The 16,482-nt window shown below is 33.7% G+C and overlaps 2 protein-coding genes across 2 annotated transcripts; one reads left to right on the top strand and one right to left on the bottom strand.

Annotated features, from left to right (window-relative positions):
• Nucleotides 1-240: 240 nt before the first annotated feature.
• Nucleotides 241-3,907, bottom strand: LOC104236934 (GDSL esterase/lipase At5g37690). Its single transcript, XM_070147354.1, has 7 exons — nucleotides 3,564-3,907; nucleotides 2,706-2,833; nucleotides 2,474-2,600; nucleotides 1,599-1,711; nucleotides 1,361-1,378; nucleotides 1,017-1,266; nucleotides 241-470 (listed from the first exon to the last, which is right to left on the bottom strand). Exons 1-7 carry the CDS (start codon nucleotides 3,796-3,798, stop codon nucleotides 241-243), a joined length of 1,101 nt encoding a protein of 366 aa, XP_070003455.1. The 5' UTR covers nucleotides 3,799-3,907.
• A 5,539-nt stretch (nucleotides 3,908-9,446) lies between these two features.
• On the top strand, nucleotides 9,447-16,426 carry LOC104236933 (uncharacterized). Its single transcript, XM_009790981.2, has 6 exons — nucleotides 9,447-10,439; nucleotides 11,332-11,765; nucleotides 13,229-13,287; nucleotides 13,421-13,549; nucleotides 13,726-13,861; nucleotides 15,763-16,426. The coding sequence occupies exons 1-6, from the start codon at nucleotides 10,175-10,177 to the stop codon at nucleotides 16,114-16,116; spliced, it is 1,377 nt and encodes a 458-aa protein (XP_009789283.1). The 5' UTR covers nucleotides 9,447-10,174; the 3' UTR covers nucleotides 16,117-16,426.
• The last annotated feature ends 56 nt before the right edge of the window (nucleotides 16,427-16,482 follow it).

Raw genomic sequence — 16,482 nt, 5'->3', positions numbered from 1 at the left:
TAATCAAAAGTAAGGGTATTTATGAATTTGACTTCACATAATTAACTATATGTAAGGATAAAATTGATGGCAAACAATTTCAGGTTAAAAATGCATTGATTTTGCATATTTGACAAAACAACAAAGAATTTTTTTAGAGTATTAACTCATAAAATGTACTCCTTAGTATGAAATATAAATAACAATTAATACATCCTCTCATGACAAATCAAATACTAATATATTTGGCATAGTATCTATCTATGTTTTCAAAAACTTTCGAGGGTAAGGTGCTGGTGCAGGGCTAGATGCTTCATGAAATAATGTGGTGAAAATTCTATCTGCAAGCACTGCATTTGCTGCATCAGTAGGGTGAAATGCATCCCAAAATACATATTCTGTTCTATTTTTGCATAGCTTTGAGTTTGGTAAACATAGTCCTCCAACACTTGTGTCCACATTGCAACATGATGTATTCGAAATCTTGAAACCTAAAAACAAAATAATAGTAGCCAAAACTTTAGCTTTAAAACCACAAGTAAAGAAAGAGTTCATAAAAAAGGAAACAATCAAGAAGTAGAAGTACTATTGGAGTAGAGTGTCTTTTTGAAACAACCATTCAACCTTGTCAAGGCAGGGGTAAGGTTTGGTGTCCTTGACGTTATTGTTGCAAATGTATTGTGTATTGATTGTCACTTAAATATAAGTTGTCTAAGCGAATGTCCTTGGATTTCCGCTTGCTTTTATGTTAGTTTTTTTGTTTTCCACCTGGCAGTACCTGTATTTGGGATTAAATTTGAATTCGTGGTGGAAGTCCCATATTAGGGTGTAAAGCGCTCTCTAACAAAAACGACTCTATACCTAGGGTTCGATCCCGAGACCTTGTTTAGGATGAAAGATTATTTATCATTCCATCACACAATCAAAGACTTTTGGTATGTTAGTTGTTGCACGCCTTGATCTTTTCACTATGGAAAGTTTTTTGAGTATTTTACAAGCAAAAGAATATATTTGTATTATGGGAATATTGAGCTTACCATAAGCAGAAGGGTTCTCAATCAAGTCTAGAACTATTGGATAAGTGTCTGCAAAGGTTATCTGAGCATATGGGAGGTGCTTATTTAGAGAAGCAATTAGTTTTCCCACTTTTGAGTTGAATTCTTGCACCCATAGATTGACTTGTTTCAAGCATATCCCCCTTGTGGATTTCACCCTTTGTGAAGGGATACAGCCTAGTGGTCCAAGTCCATGAAACACAATCTTTCTTGCTCCAAGTTGATGAAGTCTCTAAAATTCAAGAAGATGAAAATAACACAAGTGAGTACAACAACAACAATCCAGTGAAATCTCACAAATGGGCTCTGGAGAAGGTAGTGCGTACATAGGCTGTAACCCTGCCCTGAGAAGGTATAGAGACTGTTTTCAATAGACCGGCCTCAGCTTAAGAAAGATAAAAGAAACGGTAGAAACAAGTAAAAGAGCAGGCCATTGCACAAAGCATCCTGCGTTTATGCAGGCCGCACCCAAAAAGGGTTTGATGCAGGCAACCTATTACTTAGACATCGTTTGGCTTTAAGCATAAAATTCTGCATAACTGTATTGAACTCTGCATAACTTACTGTGAATTGTTCGCCTAAGGTTGAGATTAGAAGCTCTACAAACTCATCATGTGTATACTGTTGTCCAGCAGCTAAAAAGGGTTGCAGGAAGTTATTGACATAGTCATTGCTACCTGAAAAGGATTACAAATTAGCATCAGAGAAATTGAAGTATTTTTTTGGCAGATGAATAGTAAGAGATGTAAAAAGAAGTCTTTCTTGGCTTATTTATTTGAAAGTTTTATTGTTTTCCATATAAGGTACGCTGCTATGTTCTGTTATATATTGCTATGCACAAATATACAAACAACAACAGCAGATCCAGTATAGTTCCATATGTGAGGTCTGACGCTCAATTGTTGTCTTTTGTGTGTGTGTATATATATATATATATATATATATATATATATATATATATGGATACCACTATCTCCGTTGTCAATGTGCCTATGATGTAGCGCCTGGCAGGTTGTTAGCTAGTTTCTATCATCTTACGAGAATAGAGGGTGGTGTGGATCAACCAGAAGAGGTATGCATAAAAGTATTTGCCTCTAGGAGGAATTTCGTTTGTTTTCGAGGTTTGGAAAACTATGGATTTTTCAAGAACGAGAATGATATGATATGTTGGGAATCTCTTATGATAATCATCCACGTTTGAAACGTATCTCAATGCCTGAAAGTTGGATAGGATGGCCCTTACGTAAGGATTATATTGCCCCCAATTTTTATACCCCTACGTTGAAAAAATAGAGAGGTTCTTTCTGATAGACACTCGGCTCATGCAAGATAAGAAGAAAGGAGTAGCAACAAGTAGTAACACCAGCATGCATATAAGAAAATTGAAATGAACGAAACAACAAGTGATAACAGAAATATAAGAATATGCACAAATATACCCATTCCAATAAAGTAGACAGCTTTATTGACATGTTTTTCTGCAGCCTCTTCACCAATTTTAGCCTTGATTGCTTCTTTTGTGTTCTCAAAGCTCTTTATTTGATCATCAAATGTCATTCTTTGAATCTGTTTTGTGTAAAAAGCAAAGTAAAGATGTGTTTGTTAGAGAAGGATAGAATTTGCTGAAAAGAAATCAGAGAAATATGAAGTAAAATTGGAGTGATTTGTTACAAAGTAGAGTCCAGTGTCATTGAGAATTCCAGCTCCACCAGATGCATAATTCACTCCTTTCAATATTGCATCATCATTTGGTGCTAATGAAAGATATGGTGGTGGTGATTGAACTCCAAGTTTGGCAGCTGAAAATTGAAGAGGAAAAATGTTACTTTAAAAAAAAAGGCAGCTCGGTGCACTAAACTTCCGCTTTATGCGGGGTCTGAAAAAGGGCCGGACCATAATTCATTTTGATCCAAGCAAACTTAGAACGGGTTAGATCGTAACTCGTTCATTGATTTGACCTGTTTTAATCTGCCCAAGTATGATTCAACCTATTCATTTTCTACCTCTATTGATATAAATAATAGTAGAAAATGAATAAGCAACGACAACAACAAACCCAGTGCAATCCCATATGTGGGATATAGAGAGGGTAACGTGTACACAGACCTTACCCCAGCCTTATAAAGATAGAAAGGTTGTTTCCGATAGATCCTCGACTCAAGAAACAGTCAAAAAGAAAATGAATAAGCAACAATAACAACAACAAACCCATTGTAATCCCATACGCGGTGTACATATAGGGTAGCGTGTACGCAGACCTTACCCCTGCCTTATAAAGATAGAAATGTTGTTTCCGATAGGCCCCGACTCAAGAAACAGTGAAAAAGAAAATGAATAAGCAACAACAACAACAAACCCAGTGTAATCCCATACGTGGAATCTAGGAAGGGTATAGTGTGTACGCATATCTTACCCTTACCTTATAAAGATAGAGAGCATGTTTCCGATAAGCCCTTGGCTCAAGAAACAGTGGAAAAAAATTGAATAAGTTAGGACTTAAAATTATAAAGCAAAGTCTATAGAGATTACATATAATATCACCAATAGTTCTTCCATTGGTGAATCTGCCAGTAGCTTTTCCACCTTCATAATCAATACCATAAAAAGGATAATTAGATTTGGCAAGAGACTGCAAATAATTATTGTTCCCAACTTCTGTCAATGAGTCACCAAACACATATGTCACTACTGGTTCTCCAGCTGAAGCCACAGATGCAACAATTGCCATAATCAAGAATCCAAGAATTTGAGCTAAAACAACCATTTTTTGCTGCTCTTTCTTTGGTTTAGTCCTTGAGAAATGTTGCAATTTATGGTAAGAATTTATAACATTTTTTTATTCATGTCATGTCCTTTAAGTTTGATCATAGTAGGTGATGGATGATATTTTTCTTGTTCTTCACTGAATATGAAAATCTTGGAATTATGAGTGCTAAGTTCAAGTATTGAAGTGTTTAATTTGTAGTTAGTTGGGAATTTCTTCTTAATGGTTGAAAATTTTCTTGCATTTGACCAACTGAATTGGGTAACACAGTGAGTGTATTTGCTTTTGCTTTAGGCAGGAAGAAAAAAACATTTTATTGTTGTTATGTCCTATGGATAATAGAAAAAGGTCTCAACTTGTTAAGACTAAGGGTCGTTTGGTGGGGTGTATAAGAATAGTACTGATTATGGTATATTAGTATGTTGAGATTAGTAGTATTTATGCTGAGGTTATTTCTTATCGACTGTTTGGTTTAATATATTAAAAATAACATGTATTGCATAAGTTTAAAAAAATTATTTATACAAAAATATCATCCACATTCTTTAGCTATATATAAGAATAGTACCTAATAGAGCAATTCTGTCTTTATACATACTTATCCATGTATTAGCAATACCATAGCTTGTTATGTATAAGAATAATACTTAATATGGTGTATAACCAATATAAGTATTAATTATACATAGATTAAAAAATATCACCAAACTAGGAATTAATAATACCAAAACTGATACATATATTATTTTTCTCTAATACATCCTACCAAACGACCCCTATCGTATCATCCCTATATTAAAAAAAAACACTACATCTTTTTTCTTAACTCAACATACTTAAACTTATAAATATTCAAGATCCTCATCTTAAATTTGTATTATGATCATCTTGATTTTATTTCAATTTTTTGGGTAGGCCAAAACTGAGTTCCTTTTTTTTTTTTCTTTTTTTCTTTTTTTTTCTTTTTTTGAGAATCTAACTTTACAATACAAGATAGAAGCTCTACCATTTTATGATCTACTATTTAGCTATTAGCTCAGCTTTTAAATGTTTTAATAAAACTTGCTTCACATTTTCATAAAATAGACATTCTTCTAGAATTTTGATTCCGTTAGATGAGGTAGGAGAGAAATGAGTCAATCTTAGAAAACAAATTCCTACACATTTTTCAGTGGTTGCTTTGTGATTTATCTTCTTCTTTTTTCTTTTATTTTCACATTGAAATGCAGATAAAATAAAATAAAATAAATTGACAATATAGAATTATCATACCTTTCCTATTATTATCTATCATGTTTTTTATCCTAAATCTTCTCTTAAAATGAGTGTGGGCTTGTAAATGTTAAGGAAAATAAATGGACCTTTTTCACTAGCTCGTACAAGATACTATTTACATAGGGTTTTGATATAGTTACTCATAAAAACAAAATTATTTACCCTTGTCTATCCATTTGTTTTTCTACCCATAAATTAATTATATTTCCTACCCATAATAGTTTTTGTGGGGAATTTTTTCTTTATTCTCCAATTCTTTTTTTATTTTTATGCTTCTTTTCTTCTTTTCTCCTTTTCTTCTTATTTTTTTCTTTTTTCCTTTTCTAATTTCATTTAACTTCTTTTTTTTTTTAATTCTTTTTCTCTTCATAATCTAATTTCATTTACCGTTTTCACTATTTCTTATTATTCTTTTTTTATACAATAAGAAAAAATAATTGATATAGTAAATATTTGTTCACATTTTTTTAATATAACTTGTACAATATACCTTCTATTTTTTTCTCATTTATTAAATTCAATTATTAAACTAAAATAATATTAGTTGTCACTTGATCTAATTCACTGTATATCACATTGATTGTTGTTGAGCACCATAAACTACATAATCAGATTCTAAGAATCAATACGTGATTGCCATGCAAACCTTGATCTGCTTTCCTATAAATATCAGTACACACTCTACCATTAGCAGTAATACAACCAGTTATAGAGCAAGAAAACATAATCTATGGCAACCAAATCTCCATATATACTAGTTAGAATAAAAATGACAATAAAATATTGAAAAATGCAACAAAAGTATAAGTAGCAAAAAAGACTTCTAGTACCATGTGATACCAATATGGTATATATGTATACCAACAGAGCATGTGATTTCTCTAGAATATTGCTACAACTATCTGCGACTATAATACTGTACCAAAACATTAAAGGACACAATAAAAGTATGAGAAAATTACATGCTCGTATTGCAAGTTAAATATTCGCAAAACAACTTGCTCATTTTGTATATTGCAAGCTAAATATCATGTGTATTATGTAATAGTTTTTATAGTTATAAGCAATTATTGGAACAACCACATAAATAATTTCATAATAAAATTCACTTAAGATGCAACTAAAACAACCAAAACAATGTTCAACTACCATATGATACCAATATGGCATATAACTATACCAATATGGTATACAATTTTACTAGTGAATTTCCGGCAACTATATGACTATACTATATTACATAACACACATGCATAAAGAGAAAAATAAAAAAATAGTGTACCACATATTAATATAATAAGGTATTTCAAGATATTGTAATATATTACTATTATTAAAAGAAAATCAAATATTGTACCAATTAAATGCAGCTAATACAACCAAAAAATGATTCAACTAGCATATGATACCAATATAGTATATAGCTATTCTAATAGGGTATATAGTTGGAATGAATTGTATACTAAAATGGTATATTTGTATACTATTTGAGTATACAATACAACCTCCAATCAACTTTCCAAACAAACCCATACAGGATCGGATCAAAATAATTAAAAACTCAAACAAACCAAGTTATGAGTTTCAAGCTTCAAGGTCCTTCAATGGTGGATTTAAATTTTTGTACAATAAATCTCCAAAAACCAGCATCAAAGGTACAATCCGTACATCAAAGAACAATAACTAACGAATCTATACAACTGTGGATGAAGAACGATTGCCACAGAAAGATTTCATCAACAGTGAGTACTTGGTTCATCAGGAAAAAAAGGAGGATTGTTGTTTTTTAGAGAGATGTTAGAAGCTCTAAAGAATTTGTCAAGATCAGTGTGGATTCTTCTAATGGTCACAACTGTGAACCGGATTGCTTGGTTTCCATTCACCTAATGGTCACAGGCTTATGTACAATAAATTTTGAATTCTTGAAAACAAAATATGTCATAAAATTTCAAGAAAAGAGCAGTTTTCTAATGCATAAACTGGACGATAGAAGAAAGAAAGATGGTTGGCAAGGAAAAAATCGGGTAAATAGTTTGGGCCTCATGGATAGGAGTAGTAAATAGTTTGGACCTGGGCATTAAAAGGTAAATAGTTTAGGATTAATGGGTATAAAGTGAGTTTTTCTCTATTTCTATTTACATTTGGTAGCCGAAAAGGTGTTTAAAATTTGTATAATTTTTGTATATAACATACATAATGTATATATATACAAATAAATACAAAAAAGTGTATATTTTTTCAGCTATTATTTTAAGAGCGGCTATACAGTATCATTTACCCAAAATACATATACACGAAAACACCGCGAGCTTGATTACTTTTTCATGACTAAGCACGTAATTTTTATTTTTATTTTTATAATGGGTGTGGTGAAAATTGGTCTTGGTACTTTTATCTTGTATAATACCATATTGAATTGTGTGACAGTCTCACCTAAAAACTTACGTTGGTAGAATATATAATTTTAATTATTTAATTATGTCTATAATACAAATGCCCTTTCCTATTGAGTAACTTGTCTAATTTATAGATTTTAGTTTATGACCAAAAGAAAGAAACTATTGTAGCATTTGAAGTTCTAGATGATGGAAAAATAAATTAGGACATCTAATTTGAAATATAGAGAAGAGTGTGGGGTATTATTTTCTTTTTATTTCTTAATCCTTTTGTATTGGCTAGCTAAGGTGGACTGTACACTAATTTTCTCAATTTAATCTTGGAATTCAAACATTCAACAAGTCTATCAAATCCCCTTTTCTTCTGGGCCATAGGAAAAGAAGATGGTCAATACCTTCTCAACTTGTTAAAAGTCAAATGAGAATAATCATGGAAATAAATCACCAAATGGAGATATTGACCATGTAATTAACATTGAAATCTTATTTGTATCCAATTATATCTTGACTAGCCTCAATTGCAAATAAGTTTGGCCGCACATAATGAGTTTAAGCTTTATGCACTGATAGTGTAAAAGCAGTTAAACAATCTGCTGATAACAGTTGCATGTAATTTTATACATGATAACCAACTTGTTATATTATGTTAAATTATAGAGTAAAGATTTTTCATATATAACTTAAATGTTTAAATCCATTTTATATCTTGACTACATATCCTTAATTGCTAGTAGAAGTTTGGCAACACAAGTAAGTTATTTTCCAGAAATCCAAAATGTGCCTAATAATTTGCTTGATTCCCTCCCCTTTTAGCTTTATTTATGCCTAATAATTTCACTTTCTTTCACGTGGAAAGGACTCCTCAAAATGAAGATTCGATACCATTACTTTAAATGTGGTTTTAGCACCCCAATTATAATGTTTTCTTATGTCATGTTATTCTTGTCATTTTTTCCTTTTGTACAAAGTTGCTACGCCCCTAAATAAAATAACTAAAAGAAAACTATTTTGTCTTCTTGAAAATTTGGTAATGGTCAAATATACTTCAAAAATTGATATCAGTTGCGACTTGTGACGTTGCATATAAAGATATTCAAATTGTTGGAAGATACATTTTCAACTTTTTATTGAGTGGAAAGAGTTTAGTCATTTCGTCTAACAACACGCGCATTTGGCCTTTCCCCACTCAATAATTCAATGCCTCTCCGCAGCCCCTAAGCCATTGAACCAATAGCTAATTCAAAGGAAATATAGGAGCATTTCAGTGCACGGAATATCTTGTATTCATGCAGGATCCAGAAAAGGGTTACATTTCAAAGAATGCAATGCAGGGGCGAAGCCACACTTTGGTTAGGGTGGTCAATTGACCATCCTTTGTTGGAAAATTAAACAGTGTATATAGATAAAATATTAGATTTTAAAGGTACATAACATCTATTGAACACCCTTTGTCGGAATTTTTTAAACTTATTTCAAGTTTTCTTCAGAAAATTTCTGACTTCGCCACTGGTATAATGTACCTGATGCAAGCATTAATAACTGCTTCAATGACTTGAATCTGTGACCTATAGGTCACACAAAAATAACTTTGTCGTTACTCTAATTCAAAGGAAATACTAGATTATATGTGTTAGCAAAAAATAATCCAAATAACTCCTGAAATTTGTGACTCGAACACCATAATTATAAAAAAAATAACTAACATGGTTAGGGGCGAAACCACGCTTAAGTTAGGGTGGTCACCTTAGTCGAAAAATTACACCGTATATATAAGTAAAATATTAAGTTTTAGAGGTTCATAATATATATATTGAATATCATTTGTCACATTTTTCTTTAATTTATTTCAAATTTGAATACCCTTGAGAAAATTTCTGGCTTCGCCATCGAACATAAATAAAAATAATCATGCACTAGCACAAAGAATAATTCAAATACACATTCCATGATTCCATCAAAGCACAAAAAAGAGGAACACAACATACTTACTTAGACCTTAAGCCAAGCACCATAATAGAATCAAATGAATCCCCTCTGTATTCAAACTTGAAAAATAAATTAATCCTAAAATCATAACATTTCTTGTAAATCCTAGCAAACCCATGTGACATTTCCACATAGCCACCCTTACAACACATTTTTTCCATATATAAAATTACAGATTTTTCAGTTATATTCTTCATTTTCCCAGTTTTATTCAATCTTGAAAAACCCAAAAAAAAAAATTCCTAAACCCATCTCATATTCTTGTAAATCCTCACAACCCCACTTGAAATTTCCACTTACAAACCCCAAAAACACAATCTTTGACACACCCATATAAAAAAAATTACAGATTTTTAATAGTTCTATCACTGGATTTTCATTTTCCCCAGTTTTATCTTGAAACAATCAAAAGATCCTAAACCCATCAATTTCATGTAAATGATTGCAACCCCACTTCAAATTTCCATCTAAATACCCTAAAGACACAATTTTTTAAAAAATTACAGATTTTTCATAGTTCTTGATTTTCATTTTTCCCAGTTTTGGTTGTGAGAATTTTAGCTTATTCTTGTAAATTCTCACAGCCCCATTTGAAATTTCCACTTACAAACCTCAAAGAAACAATCTTTCACACATACATATATAAAAAGTACAGATTTTTAACAGCTCTTGATTTTCATTTTTCCCAGTTTTGGTTATTGTGGGGAGTTAGATAATAAATGTCAGTTACTTGCGGAGTAGAATGTGTTGTAGTGTTAGGATGTATGCGTTGGGTATGGAAACGTTGTACTTACATAGGCAATGATGACAGTGCCACGTGGCAATCAGCAAACTATGAAGAATTTGAACCTGTTCCCCGTCTTTGCCGTACAATTCTTGCTGTCTATGAAGATGACCTTCATGACCCCAAATTTCCACCTGAAGGAGGCTATAGGCTAAACCCTGATTGGGCTGTGAAGAAAGTTGCATATCAAGAAACACTTGGTAAGTAAATTGCTGACATAGTTTCTAAGTACAGTGTCTAGCACGACGTAAGCTACACATGCATGTAGGGTAGGAGCTAGGTTACTACAAGAGGTTCAATTGAATCTCCTTCATTGGAAAATGATACTGCTTAAATAGGGAAAAAAGGTTAAGAGTTGCATATCAAGAAACACTTAGTAAATTTTCGCATTGTTGAAATAGATTTTTAGGATAATGCCTAGCACGACTTAAGCTCCAGGCAGAGGCGGAGCTAGCCTTTAGCTTATGAGTTCGGCTGAACCCACTAGTTTTGGTCGAAATCTTGTTTATGTCTTAAGAAATTCATTGAATATGTACAAATTATTAGTTCACAATCAGTAGCTTAAAAGGACTAGAATCCAGAACCCGTAAGCTTCAAATGATGGCTCCGCCTTTGGCTCCATGTGCATTCAGGGAAGGATCTAGGTTATAACAGGGGGTTCAATTGAATCCTCTTTGTCGGAAAATGGTATTGTGCAAATAGGAAAAAAATGTAATTTTGCAGAGTCTCAAACGGGTTTCTTAGAACATTGCCTAGCACGACTCAAGCTCCACGCACATGCAGGGGAGGAGCTAGGTAATGATAAGGGGTTCAATTGAATCTCCTACGCCGGGAGTGATAATGTGCAAATAGGGCAAAAACTTAAAGGAAAATTTTGTACAGTGTCAAAGGGGGTTGAAACATTAGTTTAGGTAGCAGGTTCAAATCATGTGTGGTGTGATATTCTAGTATATTTTGAATCCCCTTATGTGCATTTATGGCTCTAATATTGCGTGCATTTGCTCATAAACAATTTTATTGTTTTCTTTTTCCTTTATTTCCAACAATAATTTCATTTTAATATAATTTTTCTCTCTTTGTTTTTTCCAACAGGTAATGCTCCACCTTATTTGATTTACCTTGATCATGAACACCATGAAATTGTTGTAGCCATAAGGGGTTTAAATTTGGTGAAAGAAAGTGATTATAAAGTTTTGATGGATAATAAGCTCGGGAAGCAGATGTTTGATGGTGGGTATGTGCATCATGGTTTGTTGAAGGCAGCAATTTGGATGTTGAATAAGGAGTCTGAGACTTTGAAAAGGCTTTGGGTTGAAAATGGGAAGAGTTACAAGTTGATATTTGCTGGTCATTCTTTGGGTTCTGGAGTTGCATCATTGTTGACTATAATTGTGGCGAATCATGGGGATAGGTTAGGGGGTATTCCAAGGAGTTTAATAAGCTGCTATGCTGTTGCTCCTGCTCGGTGTATGTCACTCAACTTAGCTGTTAAGTATGCTGATGTTATACACTCAGTAGTTTTGCAGGTGAGTTGGTTAGTCGTCATTGATTTGGCTACTCTAATTTGGTACTATCATACTTTAGCAACATACTCTGAAAAGTGTTACTAGTTGTTTAATATTTTGTACATAAGTAGCTGACTAGCTTGTGATTGAAAAAGTTAGGTGTGGTGTTTAGTGTGATTTAGACTAAAATGATTGTTTAGTTTGTTGATTTAGCTACTAATTTTGGGCAGCAGAACGTAGGACGCTAGAGGAAAAGAACCAAATCTGAGGCTGATTACATAATATGTCCTTAAATATAGGAACAGGTTGAAATTTTTTGAATGTTTGAATTTTTTCGCGATCAACTTGTGATGAGTGAATGGTGAAAATGCCTTGGGAATGTTTTGATTATCATTTTATAGTGCAGATTTATGTGGTCTCTTGTTTATAGTTGCTGTCTCTGTGTCAAGATTCATTGGCATGTATATATAGAACTTGAAAAAGACATCATCAAGAATTTGGGATACTCGCATATGTAAGAACCAATCTAGCTTCTCAATTATTGCTGATACTTTGTTTTCACATGATTTTTTAGGAGACATTTGCATTAGCCTCTGGCAGTTTTAGTTCTTCTATAGTAAACCAAATTAATGCAGATTAAAGGTTGCACCATAAGTTTATGACAGATATATTACAGGTACCATGACTAAGAAGGTAGTCCGAACTTCCCAGTCAGACTATTAGAGACTTCCAAGTGGTCAGTTTTTTGTCGAATTAGCTTAGAGTTCCTCTTGTACCGAAAAGTAGCTCCGTGAATTCACTCCGTGTAACTCTTATCGTGTTCTGATCAATTGCTTATACCAGAGGTAGTTTTCTCTTGCAACTCATATCTTTAAGGTAATACAGAATAAGAATTAGATCTATAGTGTTAGATTGTCGATAGTGAGGGGGGAATTGAAGCCACTAGAGTGGGAGAACGGGAGTTTGTATGTGCCTTTAAGGTCTTTGGTGTGGTTCAAGCTCTTATTTGAGTGGATCAGAACAGCTGTTGGTTAAAATTCATACTAAGAAAAAATGATTAAACAAAATGGTATGTATAGCAAGTGAAATGCTTGGCCTACCCACTGATAAGAATTGGAACAGCGTCGGCTCTTTACATTGGTGGATCTAACCACTATTGATATCATGCTCACTCTTTTCTGTCAGCTACTGGTATTTGAGATTTAAATAATGGACCAGTCAAATTTTTGGGATATTGCGATAAAATGCTTAACGACAACAATGTTTGTGCTGTTTTTATTCTGAAATTTATAGAATTTTGATAAGATTCCAACTTGAGGATTTCTTTTCCTTCTATGATCGCCAAACTAAAATTGTAGAGTCGCACCCTAAAAGCCACGAGTACAATAAACTAGGTGTTGACTTATTCCTCATGAAAATCTGAACTTCACGAAACAATCATGTTCTCTGAATTAACATATCTATACTGGCTTCTTCTTCCTCAGGATGATTTCTTACCACGAACACCCACCCCACTGGAAGATATATTCAAATCCGTCTTCTGGTTAGTTCAATTTTCCTACGTTCTCTGGGTGCAGAACAAAAGCCCTTGAGTTTTCAAAATTCCTGTGGATTCTTTTTCTTTGGAGAAATTGTTATAAGTATCTTCTTAAACAGAGCGTTAATGCTTTCAACAGTTTACCCTGCTTGTTATTTATGGTATGCTTGAGAGATACCTTCATACCTGAAGGTAGGAAGCTCAGAGATCCGAGAAGATTATATGCGCCTGGCCGAATGTATCACATTGTTGAGAGAAGATTTTGCAGGTAAATCACATTCAAATAGTAATACTACTATTCCACAGTACTATCAGAGTTTTGCAAATTCGTGATGATGTTGTAACAGGCCTTTACGCTAAGTCTCTCAGAAAACACATTGTTCCTTGTAGTCTCTCAGAAAGAATATTTTACTCGTTTTCTTAATCACATTTATTGCTTGACAGATGTGGGAGATTCCCTCCAGATGTTAGAACAGCCATCCCAGTTGATGGAAGATTTGAACATATTGTGCTGTCATGCAACGCAACGTCTGATCATGGAATTATTTGGATACAAAGAGAATCAGAAAAGGCATTAGCGGTAAGAACTTTCAGAATATTTTGTCATTTGAAAAAAGGAGTCCTTCATTGATGATATCATTTGGAACAAACATGTGTGTCAAATGTACCTTGATCACCTGAAGATTTTCAAAGAGACAAGTCTAAAGTTAGGCCTTTCTTCATGGATAAGAAAACGAAGGGAGTTATGCTTTTCTGCCCTTCAGATTTTGATTTTCATGGCCAATGAAAAACTGCCTTTTTTTGGGGGGTAATAGCATTTTTCCCATGGCCAATGAAATACTGCCTGTTTTTCTCTAAATTCATATAGTTCAACTTTGTGCCAGCTGTCTGGTATTCGGTGCCAGAGGCGGACCTACGTTGTTGGTTGAGGGGTCACGGGACCCCGTTAGCGTTGGCAAAAACCTTGTATATAGATATATATGTTATATATATCTGCACACATATATGAGACCCCTTAAATATTTTACTTGTGACCCCTAACACAAAAGGGCAGACAGGAGAAGTGGTTGCTTTGGTCGGTCCAAATCCCTCCTTTGCTCGAAGACGTGGGTTCGAACCCCTCTTCAGCTTTTGCTCCTCCTTTTTTATTTTAGTTGTTCTCCTCGTTTTATTTTAATACAACGTAATGTTTGCTCCTCCTTTTTTATTTTAGTTTTTCTCGTTTATTTTAATACAATGTAATTTATACTTCATAGCAAATTGCTTTACTTTTTACTTTTATCTTCTTCATTTTTAAATTCAATTATAATTTAGCATTAATATATAATAATCAACTTTATTTTATTCTTTTTCAAATTTCTCCTTGAAATTAAAAGTCTCAAATTGCAACTTATCGCTCTACAAATAGAAAAAAACAAATCTTTCTGCAACAACATTACTTTGACGCACTAACAACTAATTCTTTGACTATCAACATACCCTTGATCTTGATTTCTTTAGTAAGTTTTTGATAATTTAAAGTTTGAATGCCTTTTTGATCGCTGACCCCTTTTTTTAATTGAAAACTCGAAATTTTGAAGTGTGAAACGTGCTTAATCAAACACCTTCCCTTCGCATAGCACCCATTTTGCGAAGAAATCTCTCCCTCTGTTTGATGCTTTCTTTTTCTTTAGAACTTCTTTTTGTTTATACTTGGATGATAAGTCATCATAATCATTAAGTTTTCAAAGAGTTGCACGCCGAATTTTATCGCTAGTGATTAGCATACAGTGGTGCCCCCGTCGTGCTAAAATCCTGGGTCCGCCTCTGTTTGGTGTATTGCTTTACCTTCATTCTCTTGGTATTAGTACCAGAATTTCATTCTTTGAAGTTTTCTTGCGTTTCAAGTTTGAAGTCTAGAAAAGCATTCTACTCCAATCCAGGTCATAGCGGAACTAGATTATCTATCAGCTTAGTTTCCATGAAAATGTTTCATTTCCGAAGATCCTGAAGTAGCAGAATACTGAGACATGATCCTTAATAGGAGGATATGGAGGTTGAAAATTAGGGTAGAAGGTTAGTGGTTAAACATGCATGTCTTCTGTTCATGCCTGTAGCATTAGTATTAGTCTCGTATTTTCGTTTCTCCTTATCCGCATATTTCTTTTACTACATGTTTCTTTCGCTTCGATTAATCTATCACCTTTACTTTCTGTTGTTACTACTTACTGTTTCTGCTTCTTTTTCATTTTTTCTGAGCCAGGGGTGTATCGTAAACAGCCCCTCTACGTTCTTAAGGTAGGGGTAAGGTCTATACGCTCCTCCCTCCCCAAACCATGGGATTACACTAGGTTTGTTATTATTGTTGTTGTTGTTGTAGTTGAAGTAGCAGAATAGTGTGTTATACCCTGCTATGTTTCTGCATGCTAGAAAGTCAGTCGTCATTTACTTGAATATATTTGTTCAAGGAAATATTTTTCCTGAGTAAGTGCTTCCCTGCAGAGGCTCAAGGAGGTTAGTGCTGAGACCACGACTACCCCACCACCAGCGCAGAAAATCGAAAGGCAGCACACACTAGAAAAAGAACACAAGAAGGCACTAGAAAGAGCTGTCACTTTAAATATTCCACACGCCGTGCCAACAGATGCAGATGATCAGGAATCCTCAGTGCACGTGCATAAAGAGGAAGAATCCACGACAGAGGCAGCTTCTCTCATAGAAGGCGAAGACGCTTCCACAAGCACAGGCCATTCCACTGATGCAAGAACTAACTGGAATGAAGTAGTTGAAAAGCTTTTCGCGAAAGATGAAACGGGGAACTTGAGATTGAAGAAAGAAGCAAGTGGTACTGAATAACAACTCCTTTTGAAGATGTTTTCTCTATTCTTTCCTTTTTCTTCAAAATTTTGTGATGCTTGAAGAAAAGTATTAGTCATGTTTCCACAATTCTTTCTATCCATAAGTCCTGTACATTTTTCTTTTGTAAAACACTATCTGAAATAGAATGTACAATCTAAAGCCCCAGAGAGGGGAATAGAAACCGAAGCATAAAGAAATGATGATTGGTTGTAGTTGCATTTTTATTTTGTTTTGTTTTGTATGTGAAATGCCTGAGTTGGCTAAACGAACTGTACCATGATTCTAGTTTTGGTTCTTTCCTTATTCATTCGTGAACTATAATAGAAAAAGGCAGCAATTCTTTTTCCATAAATTTCTTAGTTG

This window comes from Nicotiana sylvestris, chromosome 5, assembly GCF_000393655.2.
Source record: "Nicotiana sylvestris chromosome 5, ASM39365v2, whole genome shotgun sequence".
In the NCBI taxonomy this organism is placed as follows: domain Eukaryota; kingdom Viridiplantae; phylum Streptophyta; class Magnoliopsida; order Solanales; family Solanaceae; genus Nicotiana; species Nicotiana sylvestris.
The sequence above is the reverse complement of the archived record's forward strand: the minus strand, read 5'-3'. Positions and strand labels throughout refer to the sequence as shown.

What these genes read in the sequence shown, in the direction of transcription:
- LOC104236934 (XM_070147354.1), bottom strand. Translation starts at nt 3,798, where the DNA reads ATGGTTGTTTTAGCTCAAATTCTTGGATTCTTGATTATGGCAATTGTT. An exon ending in AACTATTGGTGATATTATAT is followed by an intron (nt 2,834 to 3,563) that starts GTAATCTCTATA and finishes TTCAATTTTCAG; the next exon opens with CTGCCAAACTTGGAGTTCAA. An exon ending in ATGACACTGGACTCTACTTT is followed by an intron (nt 2,601 to 2,705) that starts GTAACAAATCAC and finishes TACACAAAACAG; the next exon opens with ATTCAAAGAATGACATTTGA.
- LOC104236933 (XM_009790981.2), top strand. Translation starts at nt 10,175, where the DNA reads ATGTCAGTTACTTGCGGAGTAGAATGTGTTGTAGTGTTAGGATGTATG. An exon ending in ATATTCAAATCCGTCTTCTG is followed by an intron (nt 13,288 to 13,420) that starts GTTAGTTCAATT and finishes TGCTTTCAACAG; the next exon opens with TTTACCCTGCTTGTTATTTA. An exon ending in GTTGAGAGAAGATTTTGCAG is followed by an intron (nt 13,550 to 13,725) that starts GTAAATCACATT and finishes ATTGCTTGACAG; the next exon opens with ATGTGGGAGATTCCCTCCAG.